Source organism: Colletotrichum destructivum, chromosome 1 (assembly GCF_034447905.1).
Source record: "Colletotrichum destructivum chromosome 1, complete sequence".
NCBI lineage: Eukaryota > Fungi > Ascomycota > Sordariomycetes > Glomerellales > Glomerellaceae > Colletotrichum > Colletotrichum destructivum.
Genome location: NC_085896.1, coordinates 1,156,771 through 1,169,890, shown reverse-complemented (window position 1 = coordinate 1,169,890; position 13,120 = coordinate 1,156,771). Strand labels below are relative to the sequence as shown.

The 13,120-nt window shown below is 57.7% G+C and overlaps 6 protein-coding genes across 6 annotated transcripts; 4 read left to right on the top strand and 2 right to left on the bottom strand.

Annotated features, from left to right (window-relative positions):
* Nucleotides 1–442: 442 nt before the first annotated feature.
* On the top strand, nucleotides 443–5,814 carry CDEST_00368 (Putative rossmann-like alpha/beta/alpha sandwich protein). Its single transcript, XM_062916527.1, has 4 exons — nucleotides 443–2,379; nucleotides 2,475–3,075; nucleotides 4,345–4,726; nucleotides 4,813–5,814. The coding sequence occupies exons 2-4, from the start codon at nucleotides 2,492–2,494 to the stop codon at nucleotides 5,515–5,517; spliced, it is 1,671 nt and encodes a 556-aa protein (XP_062772578.1). The 5' UTR covers nucleotides 443–2,379; nucleotides 2,475–2,491; the 3' UTR covers nucleotides 5,518–5,814.
* A 294-nt stretch (nucleotides 5,815–6,108) lies between these two features.
* CDEST_00367 (Putative The Golgi pH regulator/GPCR-type G protein) lies at nucleotides 6,109–8,344 on the top strand. Its single transcript, XM_062916526.1, has one exon. It carries the CDS (start codon nucleotides 6,343–6,345, stop codon nucleotides 7,966–7,968), a length of 1,626 nt encoding a protein of 541 aa, XP_062772577.1. The 5' UTR covers nucleotides 6,109–6,342; the 3' UTR covers nucleotides 7,969–8,344.
* A 2-nt stretch (nucleotides 8,345–8,346) lies between these two features.
* CDEST_00366 (Putative peptidase M20, xaa-Arg dipeptidase, bacterial exopeptidase dimerization) lies at nucleotides 8,347–10,032 on the bottom strand (the record flags this gene model as incomplete). The annotated part of the gene is made up of 2 exons (XM_062916525.1): nucleotides 9,469–10,032; nucleotides 8,347–9,317 (listed from the first exon to the last, which is right to left on the bottom strand). Exons 1-2 carry the CDS (start codon nucleotides 9,797–9,799, stop codon nucleotides 8,347–8,349), a joined length of 1,302 nt encoding a protein of 433 aa, XP_062772576.1. The 5' UTR covers nucleotides 9,800–10,032.
* Nucleotides 10,033–10,566: 534 nt separating this feature from the next.
* Nucleotides 10,567–11,509, top strand: CDEST_00365 (uncharacterized protein). Its single transcript, XM_062916524.1, has one exon. It carries the CDS (start codon nucleotides 10,843–10,845, stop codon nucleotides 11,494–11,496), a length of 654 nt encoding a protein of 217 aa, XP_062772575.1. The 5' UTR covers nucleotides 10,567–10,842; the 3' UTR covers nucleotides 11,497–11,509.
* A 1-nt stretch (nucleotide 11,510) lies between these two features.
* Nucleotides 11,511–11,727, top strand: CDEST_00364 (uncharacterized protein; the record flags this gene model as incomplete). Its single annotated transcript, XM_062916523.1, has 1 exon — nucleotides 11,511–11,727. Exon 1 carries the CDS (start codon nucleotides 11,518–11,520, stop codon nucleotides 11,725–11,727), a length of 210 nt encoding a protein of 69 aa, XP_062772574.1. The 5' UTR covers nucleotides 11,511–11,517.
* A 20-nt stretch (nucleotides 11,728–11,747) lies between these two features.
* On the bottom strand, nucleotides 11,748–12,690 carry CDEST_00363 (uncharacterized protein). The gene is made up of 2 exons (XM_062916522.1): nucleotides 12,378–12,690; nucleotides 11,748–12,312 (listed from the first exon to the last, which is right to left on the bottom strand). The coding sequence occupies exon 2, from the start codon at nucleotides 12,298–12,300 to the stop codon at nucleotides 12,034–12,036; it is 267 nt and encodes an 88-aa protein (XP_062772573.1). The 5' UTR covers nucleotides 12,301–12,312; nucleotides 12,378–12,690; the 3' UTR covers nucleotides 11,748–12,033.
* Nucleotides 12,691–13,120: the final 430 nt, after the last annotated feature.

Here is a 13,120-nt window from a genome sequence, read left to right as displayed (position 1 = left end):
CGGCATCATGTCATGTCATGTCACCGCAGTATGACAGACAGTATGTTCGTTCAGAGCCAATCCTGGTGAGGAATCTTTCTGTGGTATTGTATCGAGCAAGTGCCTGGGGGAGATTGAGAAGATGTCCGACAGGGGTGGGCCTTGTTGGCGCCGAGGTTGGAGACGGCACCCGAGAAGCTTGTAAGTGAGCTTGAAAGTGAGGTAAGTTGTAGTATTGGAGGCGCCGCAGAGGTCAAACTTGATTGGGTTCGGTACTTGGAGTGGACTTGGCGAGTTTTGGACTTGCTCTCAGGTATTTTTTAGCTCTGCTGTTTCGGGATGTTGTAGAGGAAGTCTCGGAGGCCGCGTCCGTGGAACTGTCGTATCTATTGGAGCCCAGATGGGGTTAAGGGTTTCTTGTGTGTGCAAGGGCTTGATGGCATCCAGGGGTCCTCAGGGGCAGTCGCCGAAAGAATTGAGATTCAACATTCGAGATTCCGAGATTTCATTGCTCCTTAATGTTGAATAGCAACTGCCATTAAGGCTCTGGATGTACGTACCCAGGTACCTAAAAGTGTAAACTACCACCATTCACCAAAAAAGAAGAAGAAAAAATAAACAGCCCTGCACTCGATAACGACTTTTCTCTCGCTGGGAGAGGCACAGGCAGGCAGGTAGGCGGCTTTGGCTGCATTGCTCCCAGATGGAAGCTGCAACCCGTCGGCTCGACATTGAGCGCGGCAAGTGCAAGTGCAAGAACGCAGCTGGTGAAGCTAATGCCTTGAAATAGTCCAAGCTCCCACCCAGCTCCACTGATTTCGCCTCGCTGGCAGGAGCAGAAGGGGAGGGGTACATAATCCACATGCAAATCTCGCTGCATGCGCAGGTCTCACCTGCACTGTGGGCCTAAACTTGATCAAACAAACTCCAGCCAACCTTGCTCCTTCCGGCCGGCCAGACTCACTTGCGCACTGCACCTGCAACCTGCACCTGCACCTACCTGCTCCTGCTCCTGCTCTCCGGGCCCCTCCACCCTCCCGCCCTTACCTTCTCACTCCCCTACCAGCGCGTCCAGAGTCTATCAAAGTCTACCGCCCATCATCCACTACAGGTCGAGACCAGACAACAACAGCCCTGCTTGCTGTCGTTCCTTGCCGATTCTCCCTTGACCAGCTTGATCTGTGCGTTCACGCTCGGGATTTGCGCAAGCGCTGCTGCTGCTGCTGTTGCTGATGATATTATTACTGCTGCTGTTGGGGCACTAAGGAAACACACTGCTCCCGTACTTGATTAGACCAGGCCAAGTCCTCCTCCGTCACAGCCAGTCTCCTCGTGTCTATCTATTCGACAATCAGCATCACCAACGACGCACGCCCAGACTTTTTAACACCAATTTCTAGACTTCTTTTCCACCAGACTCTGTCTTATCCTCGCCCCGTTCCACGCCCAGTTTACACTTCGTACCGCGCTCTGCTTTCTCTCTCTTAGCCCCCCGCATTCAGCTGCCTGTGCCTGTCTGCACATCGACTATGAGGCGACTACAAACATAAACTACCAGCGTACCTTTTCCATCCAGTCTTCGTCATCTTACTGTACATTACCATTCGCGAACCAAGCTCAGCTTCCCCCCAGTTATCGCCCCTATTGCAGCAACAGCTGTCATCCCGGTCGACTAAGGACATCACCTGCTCACCGACACGGTCTGCCGTCACCTAGACTCTAGACCCTCGACTCGCGCCGCCGCTACGCCCCACACACCCCGTTTTCACGGCTTCGTCGACAGCAACACCATCCTCGGGCTTTTCTGTGCCTTGTGAGGCCCCGCAAGCCTTGGCAGAACCGCCTCCTCGGCTGTATTTGGATTCCCCTTGCCATAAGAGAGCCCCGTCTTTCCCACGCCGCGCTTGCTAACATTGCCTCGTTGGCATTGCTGCGCATCTCTTCGAATCCAAATAACCTTTGCGCCAGCCTCTCTTCCAACCTTGGAAAACGACCCAACGAAAGAACTTCGCCATACTCCTCTTGATTCAGCTTTGCGTGCAACGAAAGCTACCCCCCAGCACCAGCACACACCGGAACTACACACCTCGAATCCCCTCCGCTCATACGTATCCTACTGTCTCTCGCACACCCATCCGTTCTTCATACCTCTCGTCATTGCTCCGTATCCTGCTTTCCACACAGCATACCAGACTGCGAGACGCTCTGACGCCTGACGGTCCCCGTTCGAACCACCAACTCGAGTCGACAGGCGCCCCTTTCCATCTTTAGACGGTGTAGTCAGTCCACCACCATCTGTCATCTGAGCGCGCCAAACACCATTTGAGCGTTTGGCACTCTGCTTTTCAGCCCTTTCCCGGACACCTCGTCCCACAGTCCCCCTTTGGCCCTTTGCATTCCGTTGGTGACCTTTTCACCGCCGCGCTTGCTTGCCTCCTTCCGGGACTCGCTGGCGTTGGCCGCTTGCTGTCTCCAAGCTGACTCCAGTTACACAGCAATTGCAGAGACTCCAATGAGACCATCCGAAAATTGGCGCAGCGTATTTCTGCTTCCGCAAAGCGGCAAGAAGAAGAAGAAGACCAAGGGCAGCAAAGATAGTCCTTCCCCACCGTCGCCGAAATCGTCCTTTCCGAAACCTCAGTGGGAATCCCAGGCCTCTCAGCAACAGCAGCACCAGCAGCAACAGCAGCGTCGACACACAATGTCAGGGCCTACCCCGCGGTCGATGCTCGACATCCAAAGCCCCGATTCCGATGTCTCGCCCAAGACCCAGGTGCAGCCTTCCGGCAAGGCAGAATCGGACTACTTCACCGTCGAGTCACAACCGCAAAGGAAAGAAGAGGAAACCAAGGGCGGCGACGCTGAACCCTTGAGCCGCGTGACGACGCTCTCGAGTATTGCTAGTCCTTCCCCCCAGAGCACGACGGAGAGTTTCTCGGCCGAATGGCCAAGAGCAGAATCGTTTGGAGGAAGACCTAGAGGGTCATCGGTCGCGTCGTTGGCATTCGCGCCGCTGCGGAATCCGTCCCTGCCACAAGGCAGCCAGAAGAAGACGGACAAGGAGCGTATCAGAGCATCGTCTCCTCCCCCCGAAAGGTAAGCGCGCTCCGTTTCTTTGTCGTAGTTCCCATACTTCCTTTTGCTCTCTTTCTTTCCCTTCTTCATCGAACACGCCACCTGCGGAATGGCAAGTCTCGTGGGGTTTTTCGTCGCTCCTTGCAAAATTTCGGGCTCTGGCGCGTCTGAGCCGGCTGGGACGTAAGTACGTCATTGGAAAAGTAGATGGACCAACTGCAGTGTATCCCTATGAGCGGGGGGACAATACGACTTATATGCTGCTATGCGCTCGCCCTACATACGCCGATTCTGCCGCGCTCAATATCACCGGAACGCTCGGGTCGAACCTGCGAATAGATGGTTGTCTTCGCAGCATATTCGCAATCCAATTCGCCCGAATCCCCATGGACGATGGCTTCCCGGACGCCGTTTTGTACCCACTCGACGCCTATCAAAGTACACAGAGATGCTCATTGGATGCGGGGTTCTGCCGTCCCTTCACTGCCTCGAGCGTCTGTACCGGTGTTGGTGGGGCTGAACGAGCTCTGTCTACCACACATTGACAACTTCGGCCGTTCCGCTCATGTTCTGGCGGCCTCAATGTTCCGATTTCTTCGTAATACCAGCCGGCGTCACCGCGATGAATCGCCCTCGCACTCACGAACTTGCATCGCCCGGGCACCCTATGTCGTCAGTCCTTGCTGCCAGACACCTTTCTGGGTATTCTTGTCTACACGGAGGCCCCACGGCGTCTCGTTCACACTACCACAAGCATGCAACATGCAACATCACACCACACCAGGCCTCATATGACAGTGAGGTCCTCTCTGTCCAAGGATGCGCCATCATTCGCCAGGGTCGCAGGTCGTTACCCCACTACCCCGCCGCATGTCATGCACCTGTGCCTCTTCGTTTATACCTACTCCCTCACTGAGAAAACTAGGCCCAAGGGGAACTGGGTGGGTGGTCGAAGAAGAACCAGACCAAAACGGCAGCTCATCGACTCATCCCCCACAGCCACCCTTTTTATTTTAGCCTACAGTGGAGGAACCGTGACGTCCCCGCAGAAGGAGGGACACTGTCATTGTCACCATCCACTTTCCTGATTCCCGGCTGCCTCTTACCAAACCACAGCCTCTTTTCCCCCAAATTCTGACCAGTGGTCTCGTCGTGTTCTCGCCTCCCCGCTGCACTTCTCTGGGCTCTGATCCAAACAACCTCATTCACCTATTTGCGGGCTCTATTTGCCAATTATTTCTGCAGACGTTACTTAATGGCGACGCTAACTCGAACTTCGTTGCCGGACAGATTCCAGTCACATGTCGCATTCGACAACCTGCCGCTGGGCGAAGCGACCAAGAGCAACACGCTCTCGCTGACACTGGATGTCAGACACAAGGGCTACCAAGCGCAACGACGATCTCGCACCTTCATGGTAGGCGTCGACGAACATGCCTATTCCGATTATGCGCTGCAATGGCTTCTCGACGAGCTTGTCGACGACGGAGACGAAGTTGTGTGTGTGCGCGTGATCGAGAAGGAGCTCCGCGCTGCCGAGACCAACAAGGCGTACCAGGACGAGGCGCAAAAGATCATGGACAGCATTGTTAAGCGCAATGGCCTGAACCGTGCAATCAAAATTGTGCTGGAATACGCCAGCGGCAAGCTGCACGCGACGTTTCAGCAACTGGTAAGCAAAGTGGCCCCGCTGTGCAAGATATGTTGGCACAAGATGGAGAGCAGCCGACCCCGCTAACGAATCACTGCGACCGCCAGATCCAAATGCATCAACCTGCCATGCTCATCGTAGGTACGAGAGGGAGGTCGCTGGGCGGCATACAGGGACTGGTGAACACGCGTAACTCTTTCTCTAAATACTGCTTGCAGTATTCGCCCGTCCCCGTTGTTGTCGTTCGACCAACAGAAAAGCGGGAGAAGAAGAAGTCTAAGAGGAAGAACGACTCTGAACGCCAAACTTACGTCCGGATGCTTTCGGCGACAGGCGGAAAGCACGAGGCCGACAGTGAGAGGAGCAGCATGTACAACGTGGAGGTGCACAACACGGCGGACGAGGAGGCCCACCAGGTCGCCAAAGCGCTAGGACTCCCGGCAGCCTTCGATCCGACCATCAAGCCGGTCGACTTGAACGCTCTGCTGCATCCCCGACAGCAGTCCACGGCGTCCAACCTCTCGCAATCGAGCACAGCGGGCCCCAGCAGATCGTCTGCGCCGCCTAGCGCCGCTGGTGACAGCGATGATGACGACGAGGACGACGAAGACGATGATTTCGAGGTCTTCTCGGGCGGACAAGCCATCAACTCGGACAAGCTGCACAAGATGGAGGCCAATGAGGCGGCAGCCTTCCGACAGAATCGAAAGACCAGTCTCGACTCCAGCGCCAGCGGTGCGGATGATGATGATGACGAGGACGAGGACCAAGACGGCGAGTCAAAGGTGTCCCGAAATAGCAGCAATAGCTGAGCTGGCGGGTATGAGGAGCACAACCTTTACCGAGCGGGGAGTTATTATCACGAGTTAACGGCTCGTCCACTGTACATACAGGTGTTATTGTCTAGAACGGCGTTTTTTTGGCTGACGGCCTGGGTATGGATAGCTTTTTATTTGCTGGGAGCATGCCGCACAAAAGGCTGCGGGCGAGTTGGCCGGGAGTTGTCCAGGCATGCGGCACAGTAACACTCCCTCTACATGGGGTCGACGCATTGATACCCGATAAAAAAAGACATGAATAAAATCGAGGCTGATGTCAAGGGCTCGGACCATCTTGCTGTTCCATATGGTTCATGGTTTCTCCGTGAATATTTAGACATCTCGATGCCGTCTACAGTCTGACTGCCATGGTGAGTCTTTGGCTGATGACGATTGGCTGCCCCGTCGCATCCCGAGAGGCTTCCCGCTTCGAAAGATGGATGTGGCTGAAGCATGTGGCCCATGTGGCTCATGTGGCTGAAGCTTGCGCGTCGAGGAGTTCAGGTCAGCATGTGGCTGGAGCGGACTGATTCCGCCGCCGGGAGGTTTGCTGGACACTACGATTGTCTCTCCCTCCCTCCCTCCCTCCCAGCTGTGGTTGTGTGTGTCGGCCGCACTGCAACGGTTGCCCGAACCCAACAACTCCATTCCACACCATGTCGAAGCCGGCCTTGGTGATTCCTCGCTAAAGGACCGCCATCACCACCGCCGCCGTACCATCACTGACATGGGGATGACGAATCTTGCTTCATTCAAACACGCCCAATTGCACATGTCTTTTCCATCGCGCGCCAACGCCGCCCCGCCAAGCCGCCCCAGATGCCCTGGTTCAGCTCTTCTTCCTGCGACGAGTCGGCCTGCGCCGCCGTAGACCCCAACGCCCCGTCCATAGTCGGCCTGCTGTTCTCGCTGCTACCCTTCACAGCCACCTTCGCCGCCGTCGCCACCATCGCGAACCAAAAAATCTTTCCGAAGCTCGCCAGAGTCCACGATGCCCACGATGGCGAGGACCACTACCTACCGTCGCACGCGCCGCCCAGCCTGAGGCAAGTACACGCCGAGCACGGACAAAAAAGCCCGAGGAGGAGGGCGGCCGCCGTCGTTTTCTCGGTCACCATCGCGCTGGCCACGGTGCTGGGCGAGTTGATACTGAGCGAGATCTCGGATCTGGTCAGCCGCCGGGCCCGGGAGGTTGGGTTGCGGTTCACGGTGCCCACGCTCTTGGTCTTGCTCGTTGGCGTCATCCCCTTCCTGGAGATCCAAAGCGTCGTTTCGGGCATAGGATGGAAGTTCCAGAGGAACAGCAAAGGCAAGATCCCCCGCTTTGCTTGGGGCGTGCAGATACTGGCCTTTTGTGCATGGCTGTTTGCCTTTTGGAGCTTGGGCGGTTTGGTCGGTCTCGACAGGACGGCGACCGCGGGAGGGGGTATACTGCGTGCGTGTCTCGAGAGAATCGGCGTCATTGGCATCTCGTTGATGGCGATGCTCAGCGGCTTCGCGGCCGTGTCGAGTCCGTGGCACACCCTCGGCGCTGTCTCGGAAAGGAGGAAGCGGCCTGTGACGGACGCAGACATCTCGAGAAAGGAGGCGGGGCTAGACGCCACGAACGAGATGCTTCTGACCAAACGACATCGTCTGCAGGCGCTCGAGCGCAAGGCGTCCGAATCACAGTCTGCATCGTCCAGCTCTGGTGGGTTCATGGGCAAGATGCTCGGTGCCGTCCGCGGCATGGGCGGAGACGAGGCCGAGATGCGCGCGCTGCGGCTGGAGATTGGAGGTCTCGAGACGATGGAGGCGAACCTACACTCGTCGCTGGGCATGATGCGCTCGCGCCAGGCCGCCGACGCCCGCGCCGCGACACCCCTGGGGAAAGTGCTCGCGGTGCCTCACTACATCTTCAGCCTCTACTGTCTATACCGGATTCTGGCCACCACGCTCGCGACCCTGCGAAGGGCGTACTACCCAAGCTCGAGCTTCAGCTCCTCGGACCCAATCAACCGCTTCTTGGGGCTGCTCGCGCGCCACTGGGATCCCAAGCTGGACCAGATTGCTTGGGCGCGGCAGATCAGCTTCCTGCTGTCCGGCGTCATACTCGCGGCGAGCGCCAACAGCGTGCTGCAGACATTCCACCTGTTCTCCAAGTGGATGCCGGGTCTCCTTTACCAGGCGCAGGCGAACCTGGCGTTGCTCATCGGCCAGATCACTGCCGTCTACGTCATCAGCGCAGCGCTGCTGCTACGGAGCAACCTGCCAAGGGAGATGGGAAGCGCCGTCGGTGACGCGCTCGAGGGCGCGCTGGAGCCGCGGTTCGTGGACTGGTGGTTCGAGGCGTGGTTCCTGATGAGCTGCGCCGTCACCGGGTTAGGCGTGTGGATCTCGAGAAAGATCGGGAGTGAGGACTGGGATGAGTACCAGTCCGAGGAGATGGGCGCCAAGAGGATGTAGAGAGCGGCGTGAGGGAGAGAGATCTGGACAATTGGTTAGACTACGATGAACATGTTTTGATACTGACGCGCGATATCGGGTGTGTGGCGTTTGGCGTGGCTTTTTTATTCTCTTTTGTCCTGGTAGAGGTGCCATAAGACTTGTAAATCAACGGATATGTAATTCTGGAAGATGAGGGTATATAAAAAAACCCCCCATTAGTTTTATCTTTAACTTGGGGTCGTGTCACTCAGCAAAGTCAATAAACACAGCCCCCGCCATGTGCATGTGTAGATGAGACTGTTTCTCTTCGGTGATGTACTTTGGCCATAGACATATTTCACCTTATTGCCACCGCATAACTCCACCTAGAACCATACAACCAACCAAACCCCTTTCTCACTTCCCCATGTCCTTCTTCCAGGCCGTCTTGACATCATCCAGCATGCCCTCCTTGGTATACACGTCGAACGCGACGCCGGCGAGCCCCTTGCCGACCCTCAAGCTCCTCTCGAACGCCACCCTCGTGCCGGCCGCCTCGGCGAACTCGGGATTGTGCGGCCCTTGGCCCTTCTCCCCCGGTGGGATCGCGAAGCCAACGCTCAAACTCGGCATGGCGTAGCTCACGTCGCCCTGGTCGGTGCTTGCCATGGTGCGGCCGCGGGTCTCGTCGACGTCCTGGTCGACGGGGATCCCGGGCTCGCCAGGGTCCGTGAGGGCGTTGAAGTAGCGCGCGTAGGAGCGGCCCAGGACGCGATTGGGCACGTGGTCGAGGTAGCTGCCCGTGGGCGTGATGCGCAGCTTGGCGCCGGTGGCCTCGGCGCCGGCGGCGAAGCACCTGTCGACCTTGCTCCGCAGCTCGGCGAGGCGGGCGCTGGAGTCGGCGCGCACGACGAAGTCGCCGGCGGCGTAGGCGTGGATGATGTTGGGGCGGGCGCCGCCGTGGGTGATGTTGCCCTGGACGACGTCACCAGGCATGGTCTGCTGGCGCAGGACGGAGATGGCGTTGTAGGAGATGACGAGGGCGTCGAGGGCGTTGACGCCGAGCCAGGGGTTGGCGGCGGCGTGGGCCTCGACGCCGAAGAACTCGGCGCGGAGGGAGGCGTAGGCCGAGGTGCGCATGAGGGCGGTGTCGGCGACGATGCCCGGGTGGGAGATGAGGTTGAGGTCGACGGCGTGGTCGGCGTAGGCGCCGGCGCGGAGGAGGCGGATCTTGCCGCCGCCGCCCTCCTCGGCCGGGGTGCCGTAGAGGACGACCTTGCCGGGGAGGCGGTGGCGCGAGAGGAGGGTCGCGGTGGCGAGGGCGCCGGCGAGGGAGGCGGTTGCGATGAGGTTGTGGCCGCAGGCGTGGCCTATGCCGGGGAGGCAGTCTGGTTTCTGTGTTAGCTAGTTCGTAGCATCGTCGTCTTCCCACTTTGCCGTCTTTCAAGCTGTCACGCCTCCTTCCGGTGGCTTCCATGCTCGGAAAGTGAATAATCCAGAACATCCCCGACTCCCCGCCCCTCTCCCCTTCGAACTCACCCATCTCGGCGTTGAAGGACACGACGGGCCCCTTGCGCCCGCTATCCCAGACGGCGACCCAGGCCGTGGCCATGCCGTAGGCCGAGGGCGTCACCCGCCAGCCGGGCTGGGTCCGCATAAAGGACGTGAGGGCGTTGTGAGCGATGAACTCGCGGTAGCCAAGCTCCGGGTTGTCGTGGATCGTCTTGTTGACGGGCCACAGGCTGTCGGCGAGGTCGGCGACGACGGCGGAGATCTCGTCGAGGTGCTCGGGGGACAAGGGGCCTGCGGCGGGGTGGGCGTCTGCGTGGGAGACGAAGACGAAGTCCTCTTCGTCTTCAGAGGGAGACATTGTAAGGCTCGTCGTGGTGGGGGTTAAGTGGTGTTGGTGGTGTAAGGGTCGTGAGTGGGATTCAGTGAGACTCTACGAGACTGAGTGAGTTCAAGCGAGACGGACCGAGATTTGGTGGAATTGAGGCGATTGAATGATGCTGTATGAGATTGAATGAGACTAGGCCATGTTTACAGATGATATGAGGCAGACGGGGAGTTCGTGAGATGTGCAGTGACATTGGATGATGATTGATGAGACGGTTCCGAACGGCGTGTCTCCGACCACCGGCCGGTTATCTCCCGGGGGGGCGACGGGGGCGGGCGGGGGCCGCGCGATAGAATATGCCCGATCAGGTTAGCGCATCCGCCGTCTTAGATCTGTCCCAGTCCTCTGGGGATAAGATACGGATACACTGGTTCGCTCTCTGCATAACTCTGCTTTGCGTGCACAAAACATCACCTTCTGACTGTGCTCACTGCTCTGAGACTTCGTCAATGCCTCGTTATCGAACCAAGCTCTGAGAGAGTGGATCAATGAAAACAACTCGATGCTGGGGCCTGACGGGTCACTGAGGAGATTCACACCTTTCTTGACAAACTCAACAGCAGTTACCGCCTGCCGTATCAAACCTTGATGAATACCTTGAACGTTACAGCGCTCAAGGCGGGCCGTCAACGAGAATAACTTCTGTGGTCAACGCAAGCGGAATGGACAGACCGTGTACATAAGTTGGGCCGAAGGAGCATCTTGTAACGCACAATTAAAGTTACGAACTGCTGGAAATTGCTTCATATTAGCAAGGAGCTCATCCGCATTCAAGACACGACCCTGACCGCGCACTCCACATGAACATGAGCGTGGCCCTCCCCCTCTCATCCACCACTCCATATCGCGATTGAACCTCCGACTTCTCGGCTCATCACAACATTTGCTCCCCTTGCGATATTGCAGCGTGAGCAATGGAGACCGATGACGACATGCGTCCCGAGCCGCCGGTGCTTGAGCGAGACGGCTTCCAGCTGAGCCAAGATTAGCGGCTCACAGTGGCCGGGATCGAGCGCATGGACAGCCGACGTATGGCGGTGCTCCTCCACCCGGAACACTACGCGGACGAGATCCGCACGCAGAGTGAACGGGATGAGATTCTGGACGAGATGCACCGACTGTTCGTGAAGCCTTGGTTCGCTGCTCAACTGACGCACTACGGGATCAAGTTCGCTGCGACAGCGTCGCTAGATCGGCTCTGGAATATTCTTGAGAAGGCGGTCGACTCGGGAAAGGTAAGCAACGCATCTCGCCTCTTCATTCGGTGCAAAGCCGCCGACGCCTACAACGAAGACACAGGGACGCCGCTCACCCTCGACATATCCATCACCAAGGGCGGCACGCACCTCGCCGCGCATGACTTCGGCCTGTTCGAGGGGACCATGGTCCTGAGCCACTCGGAAGAGAAGCTCAAGTTCCTGGACGACATCGAGGGCAAGCAGGATTCCGAAGCCTCCCAAGATGAATATGAGTCTGACGGCCGCGGGTACGAGTCCGAGTCAGACGACGACCTCAAGCAGAAAGAGACGAGCCTGGCGCAGAAGGTCGCCTCGGGAAAACGCAAGGCGACGAGCGCGGCCGAGGGCGGACCGACCAAACAGAAGGGGAAGAAGCAGAAGAAGACGGGGATGGTGCCGTCTCTGTCCCGCCGGGTCTACTACAGAATGTGAGGCCGCGAGACGGGCGAGGGCATGATCCACGACGTGACCGAAGCGGGGCATCTCGACTTTCTCGACGATCGGGGCGCCGAGTTCGTGGGGCTGGCCTACGAGTTCCCGTACATCGGGAGGAACGTCGAGTTCCGGGGCTACAAGGTCTCGGACGCGCCGCGGAAGAAGCCGGAGCCTTGGGGTTCCTTTTCGTCGGTGGCGTACGAGTATGCGCGGGCGGCCAGATGGTGAGGATGTGCCCTTGATTGAAAGGGGGAGGGAGGGCGGGTTGCTTCCAGACGTGTTGATTAGTGATTTTAGACTGGTCTGCGGCTCTGAAACTAGTTGACCAAGGTAAACTCCTTTCTCTCTCTCTCTCTCTCTTTCTCTCCTTCTAACCCCAAACATGTGGTGCGCAACCTGGTTGTGGCAACGTGATATTCCCGTTTCTGAAGTATACACAAAACGCTAGAGAAGAACCATGCCAAATGAAAGAAATGAAAGAAATGAAAGAAGAAAAACATGGGATAATTCCGAGCTCCCGGTGCTCGACCGTCATCATCTGCCCGATGTGAATGACTGGATGAACCTGATGATCCTTGTTGACGTCTCGACCCAGTGGGCGAGGAGCATCGGCGTGAGGTAGATGATGACGGCGACGAAGATGATCCGGCGAGCCCAAGCCGGGGGCACGAGAAGCCCGGCCAGCTGCTCGAGCTGCGTCGCCGGGCGGCCACTTCCGGCCTGCTGCTGCTGGTCTGCCGGGGCGCCGCCATCGCTGGCTTGTGCTGATGAGGCGACGGGCGCGGTCTTTTGCTTGGCCATTGTGGCGAGGTGCTGACGGGCGTGTTAGCAGACGCGTCGGTATAGTGGTTCACGCGCTTTGAAATGGTGCATCCTACGTGTGTGTTGAATGAAGCTCAAGGTGGGCTCTCAAGAGGCGCTCGAGACTTGTGAGTTGGTGCGTCGGGGTTGTGGATAAAGGTGGTTGGATGAAGATGAAGATGAAGATAAAGATGATGAAGATGAAGCCACGAGGCTCTCCAAACCCGCAGGCTGACGAAACCACCTTAACCTCGCCAAGGCGCTTGACCCCTTTGGCGTTCAACCGTCTGTCTTTTCCAACACAGCTTCCTCTTTGGGAGTTGGGGTCATCCTCTCAGGTTTTGTGTACACAATCGGAATTGTGCAGCGACCTTGTTAGGGCGGCGACTTTTTGTCGGCCCCCTGGACGCATGTCGCCCGTTCCCCGCAGGAGATATCTACCCGCAGCAGCGCAGACCCTTGCTGTTATCACCTGTCGGTGATCCCTGCGCCGGCCCTTGGGAGCCCGCCGGTTGCGCAGGACGATCTCCTGATGTTTCCCGAGGGGCGGGACGAGGACGCATGTACACTGGAAGCCCTTTTCGCGGTTACTAATACTCCTCCCAAGGTCTCTAGAATGTTACTACAGAATTGACTGCTTGAATGATGGCTATCTCTCTGAAGGCTTCAGAGTTGGTTGGTCGCCGTGGGTGAATCCAAGGGAAATAACCCTCTAACTAGATAATACATCAGACTCGTCCCGTACTGGAGAGGAAAATCCTGTCGCAGGAAAGAATGAACAGAATACAATTGCCGCCGGCATTGACGCTGTATGGAGATA

Excerpts from the sequence above, each read along its gene's own strand:
- CDEST_00367 (XM_062916526.1), top strand. The coding sequence starts at position 6,343 with ATGCCCTGGTTCAGCTCTTCTTCCTGCGACGAGTCGGCCTGCGCCGCC.
- CDEST_00363 (XM_062916522.1), bottom strand. The coding sequence starts at position 12,300 with ATGGCCAAGCAAAAGACCGCGCCCGTCGCCTCATCAGCACAAGCCAGC.
- CDEST_00365 (XM_062916524.1), top strand. The coding sequence starts at position 10,843 with ATGGACAGCCGACGTATGGCGGTGCTCCTCCACCCGGAACACTACGCG.
- CDEST_00368 (XM_062916527.1), top strand. The coding sequence starts at position 2,492 with ATGAGACCATCCGAAAATTGGCGCAGCGTATTTCTGCTTCCGCAAAGC. Across the intron at positions 3,076-4,344 it reads TCGTCTCCTCCCCCCGAAAG|ATTCCAGTCACATGTCGCAT; the intron begins GTAAGCGCGCTC and ends GTTGCCGGACAG. Across the intron at positions 4,727-4,812 it reads ACGCGACGTTTCAGCAACTG|ATCCAAATGCATCAACCTGC; the intron begins GTAAGCAAAGTG and ends TGCGACCGCCAG.